This window comes from Mobula hypostoma, chromosome 4, assembly GCF_963921235.1.
Source record: "Mobula hypostoma chromosome 4, sMobHyp1.1, whole genome shotgun sequence".
NCBI lineage: Eukaryota > Metazoa > Chordata > Chondrichthyes > Myliobatiformes > Myliobatidae > Mobula > Mobula hypostoma.
This window is the reverse complement of record NC_086100.1, coordinates 202501638-202514625: the sequence shown is the minus strand read 5'-3', so window position 1 is coordinate 202514625 and position 12988 is coordinate 202501638. Positions and strand designations below refer to the sequence as shown.

General features: G+C 46.8%; 1 protein-coding gene across 1 annotated transcript in view; it reads right to left on the bottom strand.

The window, feature by feature from the left end:
* The window catches only part of LOC134346014 (galectin-3-binding protein-like), a 45957-nt gene extending 37664 nt beyond the window's left edge, over positions 1–8293 (bottom strand). The window contains exon 1 of the mRNA XM_063047354.1: positions 8220–8293. Within this exon, the coding sequence (XP_062903424.1) occupies positions 8220–8274 (55 nt within the window). The 5' untranslated portion in view covers positions 8275–8293. The remainder of the gene's footprint in view (positions 1–8219) is intronic.
* Positions 8294–12988: the final 4695 nt, after the last annotated feature.

Here is a 12988-nt window from a genome sequence, read left to right as displayed (position 1 = left end):
GTCACAGGGATAGAGTGTCCTGAAGGCTATGTTGCCTGCCTGGTGCCGGGGTCGAGACATCCTATCCGACCTGCAGAGGAATTTGCAGTGGGAGGGGAAAGATCCAGTTGTCGTGGTCCATGTGGGTACCAACGACATGGGTAGAATGAGACAAGCAGTTCTGCTCAGGGAATTGGAGCAGCTAGGGACTAAACAAAAAAGCAAAACGGTGGTAATCTCTGGATTACTGCCTGAGCCTCGTGCAAAGTGGCAGAGGGTCAAGAATATTAGAGAGTTAAAAACAAGGCTCAAGGATTGGTGTGGGAGAAGTGGGTTTGAATTCACGGGAAATTGGCACCAGTATTGGGGAAGGAGGGAACTGCACCAATGGGATGGTCTCCACCTGAATTGTGATGGGACCTGGATCCTGGCAAATTGCGTAACTAGAGCTGTGGGTAGGGCTTTAAATGAAATAGTAGGGGGTTGAGTTCAACAGATTGGAAAAGTATGGATAAAGTAAAAAAGAAAAGTGTGGATAAAGATAAAGAAAAAGCAAAAATTAAAAAGAGAAAAGTAAGGGTGGAGTAAAGAAAAGTCAAGTGCGTAAGAGACAAAGATTACTAGATTATAAAAGCACAATGAGTGTAAGAGCACTTCATCTGAATGTCCATAGTATTAGAAACAAGATCAGTGAATTTGTGGCAGTCATTACAGAAACATGGTTACAGGGTGGAGAGGATTGGGAATTAAAATCCAAGGATATCAGGTAATATGGAAGGATAGGCAGGAAGGTAAGGGAGGTGGGGTAGCACTCTTAATTAAGGATGAGATCAGGGCGATAGTGAGAGACGAAACAAGATCCAAGGAGCAGAATGTTGAATCCATCAGGGTAGAGATTAGGAATAGTAAAGGGAAAAAATCTCTGGTGGGAGTTGTCTATATAATAATAACATTACAGTGACACAGGTAATAAAGTGAGAAATATCTGAGGCATGTAAGAATGGAACAGCAGTTATCATGGAGGACTTTGACTTGCACATAGATTGGGTGAATCAAATTGGTCGAGGAAGTCTTGAGGAGGACTTTATACAATGCATCCATGATAGCCTTCTTGAACAGCAATTTACTGAACCTTCAAGGAAACGTGCTATCTTGGATCTGGTCCTGTGCAATGAGACAGGTAAAATTAGCAATCTTGTAGTTAGGGATCCTCTTGTAAAGAGTGATCAGTATGATAATTTCTCATGCAAATGGAGGGTGCAATAGTTCAATCTAAAATCAATGTATTATGCATAAACAATGGAAACTACAATGAGATGAGGAAGGAATTGGATAGGGTAGACTGGGAACATGGGCTATATGGTGGGAGGTTGAGGAACAGTAGAAGACTTTCAAAGAGATTTTTCACAGTGTTTAACAGAAGTATATTCCAGTTAAAAACAAGGACAGTAAGGGCGGGGAGAGCCAGCCATGGATAACTATGGAAATAAAGGAAGGCATCAAACTAAAAGCTCGTGTGTACAAAGTCGCCAAGAGTAGTGGGAAACTGGAAGACAGGAAAAACCATATGAAGCAACAAAGAACCACTAAGTAAGGAATAAAGAAAGGGAAGATAAATTCTGAAAATAAACTAGCACAAACTATAAAAACAGATAGTAAAAAATCTTTGTAATATAAAGCAGAAAAAGGTAGCTAAAGTGAATGTAGATCCCTTGGAGGACGTGAAGGGGGAATTGATATTTGGTAATGAGGAAATGGTCGAGACTTTGCATGACTATCTTGTGTTGGTCTTCACAGTGGAGGACCCATCTAACATGCCAAAGAGAGATGATATGGATGTGATGGGAGGTGAGGACCTCAATACAATGGTTATCACTAAAGAGGTAGTGTTGAGCAAACTTGTAGGCCTGAAAATAGACAAGTTGCCAGGTCCTGAAAGAATGCATCCCAGGGATCCGAAAGAAATGGCAGAGGTTATAGTAGAGGCTTTGGTGATAATCAACCAAAATTCTCTGGACTCTGAGCAGTTCCCAACAGATTGGAAGCAGGTGAACATCACATCACTGTTCAGAAAAGAAGGTAGTCAAAAGGCAGGTAACTATAGACCAGTTAGTTTAACATCTACTGTTGGGAAAATGCTTAAAGCTATCATTATAGAAGAAATAGCGAGGCATCTGGAAAGAAACGGATCCATCAGGCAGACACATCATGGATTCAGCAGAAATAGGTCCTGTTTGACAAACTTACTGGAGTTCTTTGAGGATATAATGAACACAGTGGATAGAGGGGAACAGATAGACATTATTTACTTGGATTTCCAGAAGGCGTTCGATACGGTGCACATAAAAGATTTATCCATAAGATAAGGATGCATAGAGTTGGGGGTGATGTATTAGCATGGATAGAGGATTGGTTAACTAATAGAAAGCAAAGAGTTGGGTACATGGGTGTTACTCTGGTTGACAATCAGTGGTGAGTGGTGTGCCACAGGGGTCGGTGCTGGATCCACAACTGTTCATGATGTACATTAATGACTGGAAGAGGGGACCAAGTGTAATGTATCTCAATTTGCTGATGTTGTTAAATTGAGTTGAAAAGCAAATTGTGCAGAAGATACAGAGAGTCTGCAGAGAGATATAGATAGGTTAAATGAGTGGGCAAGGGTCTGGCAGATAGAGTAGAATGTTGCTAAAGGTGAGGTCATCCACTTTGGAAGGAGAAATAAAAGGTCAGATTACTATTCAAATAGTAAGAGATTCCGACATGCTGCTGTGCAGAAGGACTTGGAAGTGCTTGTGCATGAATCACAAAAGGTTGGTTTGCAGGTGCAACATGCTATCAAGAGGGCAAATGAAACGTTGGTCTTCATTGCCAGAGTGACTGAATTTAAGAGCAGGAAGGTTATGCTCCAACTGTACAGGGTACACTGGTGAGGCCACACCTGGAGTACTGTGTGCAGTTCTGGTCTCCATACTTGAGGAAAGGTATACTGGCTTCGGAGGTGATGCAGAGGAGGTTCACCAGGTTGATTCCAGAGTTGAGGGAGTTAGACTATGAGGACAGATTGAGTCACCTATAAATGTACTGGCTGGAATTCAGAAGAATGAGAGGAAATCTTATAGAAACATATAAAATTATGAAAAAGACAGATAAGATAGAGGCAGGAAAGTTGTTTTCACTGGTAGGCGAGACTAAAACTAAAGGACATAGCCTCAAGATTCTGGGAAGTATATTTTGTATGGAGATGAGGAGGAACTGCTTTTCCCAAAGAGTGGTGAATCTGTGGAATTCTCTTCCCAATGAAGCAGTGGAAGCTACCTCAGTAAGTATAATTAAGACAAAGTTGGATAGATTCTTGCATAGTTGGGGAATTAAGGGTTATGGGGAAAAGGTTGATAGGTGGGGATGAGTCCATGGCCAGATCAGCCATGATCTTATTGAATGGCAGAGCAACTCGATGGGCCAGATTGCCTACTCCTGCTCCGATTTCTCATGCTCCTGTGTTCTTATGTTCCGGTTGCTACTCTCTGGGAAGGACGTTGAGACTTGAGAGGGTGCTGAAGAGGTTTTCCAGGATTTTGCCTGGTTAAGGTGTCATGTGCTATCATGAAAAGCTGGACAAATTTGGGTTGTTTTGTCTGGAGTGTCTGATGGAGGTTTATAAGACTATGAAAGGCACAGATAGAAGTGGACAGAAAGAATGTCTTTCCCAGGGTAGAAATGTCTAACACCAGAGGGCATGCAATGAAGGTGAGAGGGGGTAGGTTCAAAGGGGATGTGAGGGGTAAGTTTTTAAACTCAGAGTGGTGGATGCCTGGAATGTGCTGCCTGGTCTGGTGCTCGAGGCAAATACATTAGAGGCTTTTGAGAAACATTCGGAGAGGCACATGGCAATGAGGAAGATGGCGGGATATGACTTTGTGTAGATAAGGGGGATTAGTTTTGGGGGTTTTTTTATTTGCTTTTTAGCTGGTTCAGCACAACACTGTGGACTGAGAGGCCTGTCCTGTCCCTGTGCTGTGCTGTTATATGTTCCAAGTCACTGGCTGGTTGTAGGCAGGAGACTAGCTCAGGGGCAACATAAAAACTGCTGGAGGAACTGAGCATCTGCGGAGGAAAATGGACAGTCAACATTTCCATCCAAGACCCTTCATCAGGATGCAACTAATTCAGAAGGGTAGACAACAGCTGATGTACCTGGCAGGAATAGGCTGATGGGCTGTGGAATTTGGAACTGGAATTGGTATAATATTCCCACTGTAAGAAGCTAGGCAAAAGAACTGGCAGATGGAATACAGTGTCAGCAAGTGTATAGTCACGTACTTTGGTAGAAGAAGTATAAGGGTTGTCTATTTTCGAAATGGAGAGAAAATTCAAAAATCTGAGCTGCAATGGGACATGGGAGTTCTTGTGCAGGATTCCCTGAAGGTTAATTTGTACATGAGTCTCTGGTGAAGAAGGCAAATGCAATGTTAGCATTCATTTCAAGAGTACTACCATATAAAAGCAAGGCTGAACAGAGGGACCTTGGGGTTCAAATCCATACATCCCTCAAGGTCGCTACACAGGTTATAGGATAGTTACGAAGGCCTATGGGATGCTAGGCTTCATTAATAGGGGGATTGAGTTCAAGAGTAGAGAGGTCTTGTTGCGACTCTACAAATCTCTGTAGAGTATTGTGTTCAGTTCTGGTCACTTCACTATAGGAAGGATGTGGAAGCTATGGAGAGGGTGCAGAGGAGATTTACCAGGATGTTGCCTGGATTGGAAAACAAGTCTTCTGAGGCAAGGTTAGCAGAGCTGGGACTTTTCTCTTTGGAGCGTAGAAGGATGAGAGGGGACTCGATAGAGGTCTACAAGATTATGAGAGGCATAGATACGGTGCATAGCCGGTACCTGTTTCCCAGGGCACAAATAGCAAACACCAGAGGGCATATGTACAAAGTTAAGGGGGGAGGGGAAGTTTAGGGGAGACATCAAAGTTGTTTTTTTTTATATATATATATATACACACACACACGCAGAGGGTTGTGCGTTCCTGGAATGACTTGCCAGGGATGGTGGTGGAGGCTAAAACATTAGGGGTATTTAAGAGCCTCTAGGACAGGCACATGGATGAAAGAACAATCGAGGGTTACAGGGTAGTGTGGGTTTAGTACTTTTTTTTAGGAATATATGGGTCGGCACAACATCGAGGGCCGAAGGGCCTGTACTGTGCTGTAGTATTCTAGTGTCTAAAGTCTAATGTTGAGACTTTATAAAGCATCAGTGACGCCTGACTTGCAATATTGTGAGCATTTCTGGGGCCCTTATCTTAGGATGCGCTGAAACAGGAGAGGGTTCAAAGGAGGTTCATGAAAATGATTCCAGGATTGAGTGGCTTGTCATATTAGGAACAGTTAATGGTTCTGGGCCTCTACTCACTGGAATTTAGAAGAATGTGGGGTGACCTAATTGAAACTATGGAATGTTGAAAGGCCTCAGTAGAGTGGATGTGGAGAGGACGTTTCCTATGGTGGGGGGGTCTAAGGTCAGAGGACACAGCCTCAGAATAGAGGTGCATCCTGTTAGAAGGGATATGAGGAGGGTTTTCTTTAGCCAGAGAGTGGGGAATCTGCAGCATTTATTGCCACAAGCGGCTGTGGCAGCCATGTTATATTTATTTAAGGTTGATAGGTTCTTGATTAATCAGAACATGAGGTGGTACGGGGAGAAGGCAGGAGATTGGGGCTGAGAGGGAAAATGGATCAACTATAATGAAATGGTGGAGCAGACTCAATGGCCAAGTGGCTTAATTCTTCTCCTGCATCTTACGGTCTTTTGTCTGTGCGTTATCCAGACAGATGGTTTCATACGTAAGCATGCCAAGGCAGTAGAAAGGGAAAAAGCAGCCAAATTCAGAATACATTGTTGCAGATGCCTACACTTCTGCTTCTTAATCTCCCTGGTCTGTTGGGGAGCCTGTTGTCTCAATGATTGCTCTTTACTACTTGTGAACTCTACCCATACGGACAATTTGAAGGTTCTCCAAGGCATGCTTCTCTGTTGCCGTGGTGATGAATGTTCTGATCGAGAGGTGTGACATGAACAGTGAGATAAGGGTAGGACATACACCATGACTGCTAATTGCAAAGGCACTACTGACAAACAGAGGCCCTTGGTTTACAGTTTAACGTTCTCTGAAGATGGGAAGCATTATCAATGAGGTGGTGAAGACAGATATTTTCCATCATTAGTTGGGACAGTAAAAATCAGAGCAGGGAATTTACAGTTTGATAAGATCTTTGAGACCTCGTTGTACATTCCTGGTCACCACAATGAGAGGGGTGTGATAGTTCTGGAGAGGATGCAGCAGAGATTCACGGGGACCATGCCTGGTATCAAATGCTTCAGCTACGAGGAGCAAATGTAGGTATATTTAAGGCAGCGGTTGATAGATTATTGAGCAGTCAGGCCACAAAGCGATACAGGAAGAAGGCCGGAGATTGGGGCTGAGGAGGAAATGGATCAGCATGTTGAAATGGCGGAGCAGGCTCCATGGGCCAAATGGCCTAATTCTGCTCCAACAACTTATGGTCTTACGGATGGGCTCTGAACTGCCTTCAGTGCAGAAGGTTAAGAGGGAACATAAATTATGTCTATAAATAGGGGCAGACTACAGGGTACCTTTCCCCATATCAGCAGTGAGTATGTCAGAAGGGGGCGTTGGGAGCAGACCCAGATGCAAGACACAGACACTGAAGTACTAGGAACAGGACAAGGTTTATCAAGAAAGCAGGCAGAGTCAGGAAGAAACACAGGCTCTAGATGAGACAAGGACACTGGGCTTGGGCTAAGATTAGGACTAGGACCAGGACAAAGAACTTGGAACTAGAATCCTGGGCTTGGACTCCAAGCCAGAGACTAGACAGGGACGCAGAACCTGGGTCTTGACTCAGGCTCAGACCCCAGATCTAGGCGAGGACAAGACGAGGCTATAGGAGTGGACGTGGCTAGGCTACAGGACTGGACATGGAACTCCTGCACAGGACGAGGCACATAGACAGGACAAGAACACAAAGCCTTGGCTTGGACTAGGCGAGGTACTTGGACGTGGCTTGGACTAGGCGAGGTTCTTGGACGTGGCTTGGACTAGGCGAGGGAACTCCTGGACAGGAGGAGGGAACTCCAGCACCGGGGTGGGCAAGGTACTCCAGGGCAGGGACTCTCCAAGGATGCAGGGTTGAGATCCTCCTAGGACACAGGGACAGGATTCTTTCTAGGAAGCAGGGCTGGGACCCTTTCCTGAACACAGGGCCGGGATGACTGCCGAGGATACTTGTTGAGGTGACTGCCAAGGAAACCGCTGAGGAAACTGTCAGGGATTCAGATGGGGAGGGAACAGGACAGTCCAGCAGGGAATCCTCGGTTTGCAGAGGTATTTATGTCTCAGCCCCAAAACAAGAATCAGGTGCCTCGATTAAGGCACCCACTGGAACAAGGGAAAACAGGAAAACCCGGAATAAGGATTGATGGACCGGACCATGACAGAGTAAACTAAAGCACATAGACTAGAGTAAGAGGGGGTGGGGGCAAAGAGGGCACCTGAGGGTATGGGTGAGAGGAGAGGGAGCCTTGGGAAGGCCTTTCTCACCCGGAGAGTGGTGAGTACCTGGAATGCACTGCCAGAGAGAGTGATAGAAGGAGGATGTCTGAGGGCACAGGAACTGAATGGGCGAATACTGGAATCACTCAGGCACTAAACGCTGGAGCATGGGAAAGATGCTCACTGGTCAGCATTGATGAGTTGGGCCGAATGGCCTGTTTCCATTTTGTGTAACCATGACTCTACACCCGACAGCAGATAACAAGATAAATTCAACATTTGCAGGCAAAGGCAGCCAACGTTTATTCAAATCGTTTGTAGATATTGAAGTCACAGAAGAGGATGTAAAAAGATACAAGGCGTGTGAAGAACCGGCAAATGGATATGGTATGGAGTTGTTCAGATGCCTGAACTCCCCGTCCCCCATGGTCGTTTCCCTTCCCACTGGCGCTGATTGACCCACTGAGTGTTTCCAGAACGTTCTGCTTTGTCTCGGATATCATACAGTTGGACTGGTTTTGATTTTGATTTTGTTGTTAAACATTTCTGGACATGGCGAGTGTGGAGAGGGTCCCGCTGCAGTGTTTAGTAGTAGTAGTAGTAGTAGTCATACTTTATTGATCCCAGGGGAAATTGGTTAGAGGGTGAGTCTTACCTGTGGCGAGTGCGCAGAGGAGCAGGGACAGACACAGTTCCAGGCATCTCTCCATGGTCAGTGCGCCAGTCAGCCTGTGGGAAATTGGTACTCGGTTACTCGACACTGCCAGGACCCGGGACAGGATGGGGCAGAGGCTCCCTGCAACCTGCCCCACTGCCTCCCCTTGTCTCCCTATCCCCTTGCCCCAGAACAAGAGGGAGAGGCTGCCTGCAGCCTGGGAAATCCCCCTCCCCATTGCCTGGGACCCTCTCTCCCCTCCTTTTCGCACTATGAGATCCCGCCCAGTCACCTGCCTGGGGCTTTCCCTGACCTTCCTCCCTTCCACCACCCGAACCTCCCACCTCCCCTCGCTTTCCTGCTCCCTCCACACCCAACCCCCCACACCTCCCACCTCACGTCGGAGTGAGGTCGAAGGTCATGATCCCTGAGGGTTCCGACTGTGTCCTAAAGAGGCAGCGATACCGTAGCTCAGTCTGGTGTCCATGTCGGCCGTGTCCGGCTCCTTGCCGGAGCCTGCCACTTCTGCCCCATGTGCGCTCTGGGAGAGACGGTATCAGTTTGCCGCAGGTTCCTGGCTCCGGTTACTGCACAGTAAGCGTGAGCAGCCTCAGCGTTGACCGAGATCGGCGGAGGCTGCCTTAAGGAAGTGTCGGAAACTTATCCTAGTCGGCTCTAAACTTCCAGATGATGAGCCGGGCTTTGGTCACATCCCTGTGGGCCCCCTGTTCCACAAACAGCGGGAATGGAGGTACAGTACTGCACTGACTCGTTAATCCACTGGATTAACGGGCATTAACTGAAACATGAGCAAGGGCCCGTCTCCCTGAACCCCACACCCCGCCCCCCAGTCCTTAACGTGAGACAGCACTAGGGGACCAACGTCCATCAACACGAGGGGCTCCGGCAACGCAGCACGGACCGAGCTGTCCGGGTCCGGAAAGGTACTGTGTCCGAAAGTGCGTGGCCAGTTTCCGGGGCATCAGAACTCTGACAACAGCGAAGGGTTCAGTCACCTACCTTCGACACACGGGTTCTCCGTCACTGAATCCCTCACCACCAACATCCCGGGCGGGGGAGAGCCCCCATTCAGCAGAAACATTGTCGCAGCCACGTAAACAGCGTGCAGAGGCGCACGGCCTGCAGTGCATGAGCCATCTCCGGTGGCCAGCGCCGCCAACCCCACTCTCCAGGATACAAATCAGACGACCTGTGGAACACTCAGCATTTGTCTGTGAATGCAGACCCAACCACTCATTAACATCAAGGACACACGAGCTCCTTGGTCGGTAGCCCTCCATTCTCTCCATCGCCAGCCCAGCATACAGCGTCGATCACGCAGATTACACCATCGGAACATCCCGAGAAGTTGTAAACACACAGACTACAACATCGGCACCTCCCGACCCTGTGTTTACTCACATACACTGCACCATCGGCGTCTCCCCAGACCCCGTAGTCACACACACCACAAGATCCGAACCTTCCGAGACCCTGTAGTTACTTACCACATCGAAATCGATGACAGCCGAAGAAGAAGAGTTACTTACAAACACTACACCTTTGACACATCCCGAGAACATATAGTTACTCACACACACGACTCCATCGGCATCTCCCGAGACCCCGTCATCACACACACTACAACACTGGCATTCCCACGACCCTGTAGTTACTCAGACAGTCTACACCATCGGCACCTTCCGAGACCCTGTAATCACACAGACTACATGATTGGCACCAACACCTACGCAACCTCGCGGGACGATGTTGTTACTCACAGACGCACCTCCATCGGCACCTGCCGAGACCCAGAAGTCACCTCCCGAGACTCTTATCACGCAGACTACATCACTGTCACCACCCGACACCCTGTAATTACTAACAATGGCCACGGTATCGGCACTCTCCGAGACCCTGCAGTTACTCACTCAGACTACACTATTGGCTCCGCCCGAGACCCTGTAATCACTCAGGCTACACCATCAGTACATTCGAGACCTTGTAATCACACAATTTATGGAAAGCTGTAATAATAACAGGGTTGGCGTGGTGAGAGATTTTAATTTCCCAAATATCAATTGGAATCTCCCTAGAGCGAGGGGTTTAGATGGAGTGGAGATTGTTAGGTGTCTTCAGGAAAAATTCTTGACGCTATATGTAGATAAGCCTACAAGAGGAGAGGCTGTACTTGATCTAGTATTGGGAAATGAACTTGGTCAGGTGTCAGATCTCTCAGTGGGAGAGCATTATGGAGATAATGATCACAATTCTATCTCCTTTACCATAGCTTTGGAGAGAGATAAGAACAGACAAGTTAGGAAAGCATTTAATTGGAGTAAGGGGAAATATGAAGCTAAAAGGCAGGAACTTGGAACCATAAATTGGGAACAGGTGTTCTCAAGGAAATGAACGGAAGCAATGTGGCAAATGTTCAGGGGATATTTGTGTGGAGTTCTGTATAGGTATGTTCCAATGAGACAGAAAAATTATGGTAAGAGTACAGGAGCCATGGTGTACAAAGGCTGTAGTAAATCTAGTCAAGAAGAAAAGCTAACAAAAGGTTCAGAGAGCTAGGTAATGTCAGAGATCTAGAAAATTATGAGGCTAACAGGAAGAAGCTTAAGAAGGAAATTAGGAGAGCCAGAAGGGGCCATGAGAAGGCCTTGACAGGCAGGTTTAAGGAAAACCCCAAGCCATTCTACAAGTGTGTGAAGAGCAAGAGGATAAGATGTGAAAGAATAGGACCTATCCAGTGTGACAGTGGGAAAGTGTGTATGGAACCGGAGGAAATAGCAGAGGTACTTAATGAATATTTTACTTCAGTATTCACTATGGAAAAGGATCTTGTTGGTTGTAGGGATGATTTGCAGCAGACTGAAAAGCTTGAGCATGTAGATATTAAGAAAGAGGATGTGCTGGAGCTTATGGAAAGAATCAAGTTGGATAAGTCGCCGGGACCGGATGAGATGTACCCCAGGCTACTGTGGGAGGAGAGGCAGGAGATTGCTGAGCCTCTGGCGATGATCTTTGCATCATCAATGAGGATGGGAGAGGTTCTGGAGGATTGGAGGGTTGTGGATGTTGTCCCCTTATTCAAGAAAAGAAGTAGAGATAGCCCAGGAAATTATAGACCAGTGAGTCTTATTTCAGTTGTTGGCAAGTTGATGGAGAAGATCCTGACAGGCAGGATTTATCAACATCTGGAGAGGTATAATATGATCAGGAATAGTCAACATGACTTTGTCAAGGGCTTGATTGAATTTTTTGAGAATGTGACTAAACACATTGATGAACGAAGACCAGTATGGATTTCAGCAAAGCATTTGATAAGGTGCCCCATTCAAGGCTTATTGAGAAAGTAAGGAGGCATGGGATCCAAGGGGACATTGCTTTTTGGATCCAGAACTGACTTGCCCACAGAAGGCAAAGAGTGGTTGTAGATGGGTCATATTCTGCATGGAACACACACAATGCTGGTGAACACAGCAGGCCAGGCAGCATCTATTAGAAGAGGTACATTCGACGTTTCTGGCTGAGACCCTCTTCTGTACCTCTTCCAATAGATGCTCCCTGGCCTGCTGCATTCCACCAGCATTTTGTGTGTGTTGCTTGAATTTCCAGCATCTGCATACTTCCTCTTGTTTGCGTTTTATATTCTGCATGGAGGTCGGTGACAAGTGGTGTGCCTCAGGGATCTGTTCTGGGACCTTTACTCTTCGTGATTTTTCTAAATGACCTGGATGAGGAAGTGGAGGGATGGGTTAGTAAGTTTGCTGATGACACGATGGTTGGGGGTGTTGTGGATAGTGTGGAGGGCTGTCAGAGGTTACAGTGGGACATTGATAGGATGCAAAACTGGGCTGAGAAGTGGCAGATGGAGTTCAACCCAGATAAGTTGAAGTGGTTCATTTTGGTAAGTCACATATGATGGCATAATATAATATTAATGGTGAGACTCTTGGCAGTGTGGAGGATCAGAGGGATCTTGGGGTCCGAGTCCACTGGACGCGCAAAGCAGCTGCGCAGGTTGACTCTGTGGTTAAGGCGGCATACGGTGTATTAGCCTTCATCAATCGTGGAATTGAATTTTGGAACCGAAAGGTAATGTTGCAGCTAAATAGGACCCTGGTCAGACCCTATTTGGAGAACTGTGCTCAGTTCTGGTCACCTCACTACAGGAAGGATGTGGAAACCATAGAAAAGGTGCAGAGGAGATTTACAAGGATGTTGCCTGTATTGGGGAGCATGCCTTATGAGAATAGGTTGAGTGGACCTGGTCAATTCTCCTTGGAGCGACGGAGGATGAGAGGTGACCTGATAGAGGTGTACAAGATGACGAGAGGCATTGATCGTGTGGATAGTCGGTGGCTTTTTCCCAGGGCTGAAATGGTTGACACAAGAGGACACAGGTTTAAGGTGCTGGGGAGCAGGTACAGAGGAGATGTCAGGGGTAAGTTTTTTTCCCCCACTCAGTGGTGAGTGCGTGGAATGGGCTGCCAGCAATGGTGGTGGTGGAGGCAGATATGATAGGGTCTTTTAAGAGACTTTTGGAGAGGTACATGGAGCTTAGAAAAATAGAGGGCTATGGGTAAGGCTAGTGATTTCTAAGGTAGGGACATGTTCGGCACAGCTTTGTGGGCCGAAGGGCCTGTATTGTGCTGTAGGGTTTCTATGTTTCTAAAACCATGCGGACTACGGCCTATTTTTCCAAATGGCAGCGGCGGATCACAGCAGCTTATTTGAGCTCTGACCAGCGACCAGTCCGG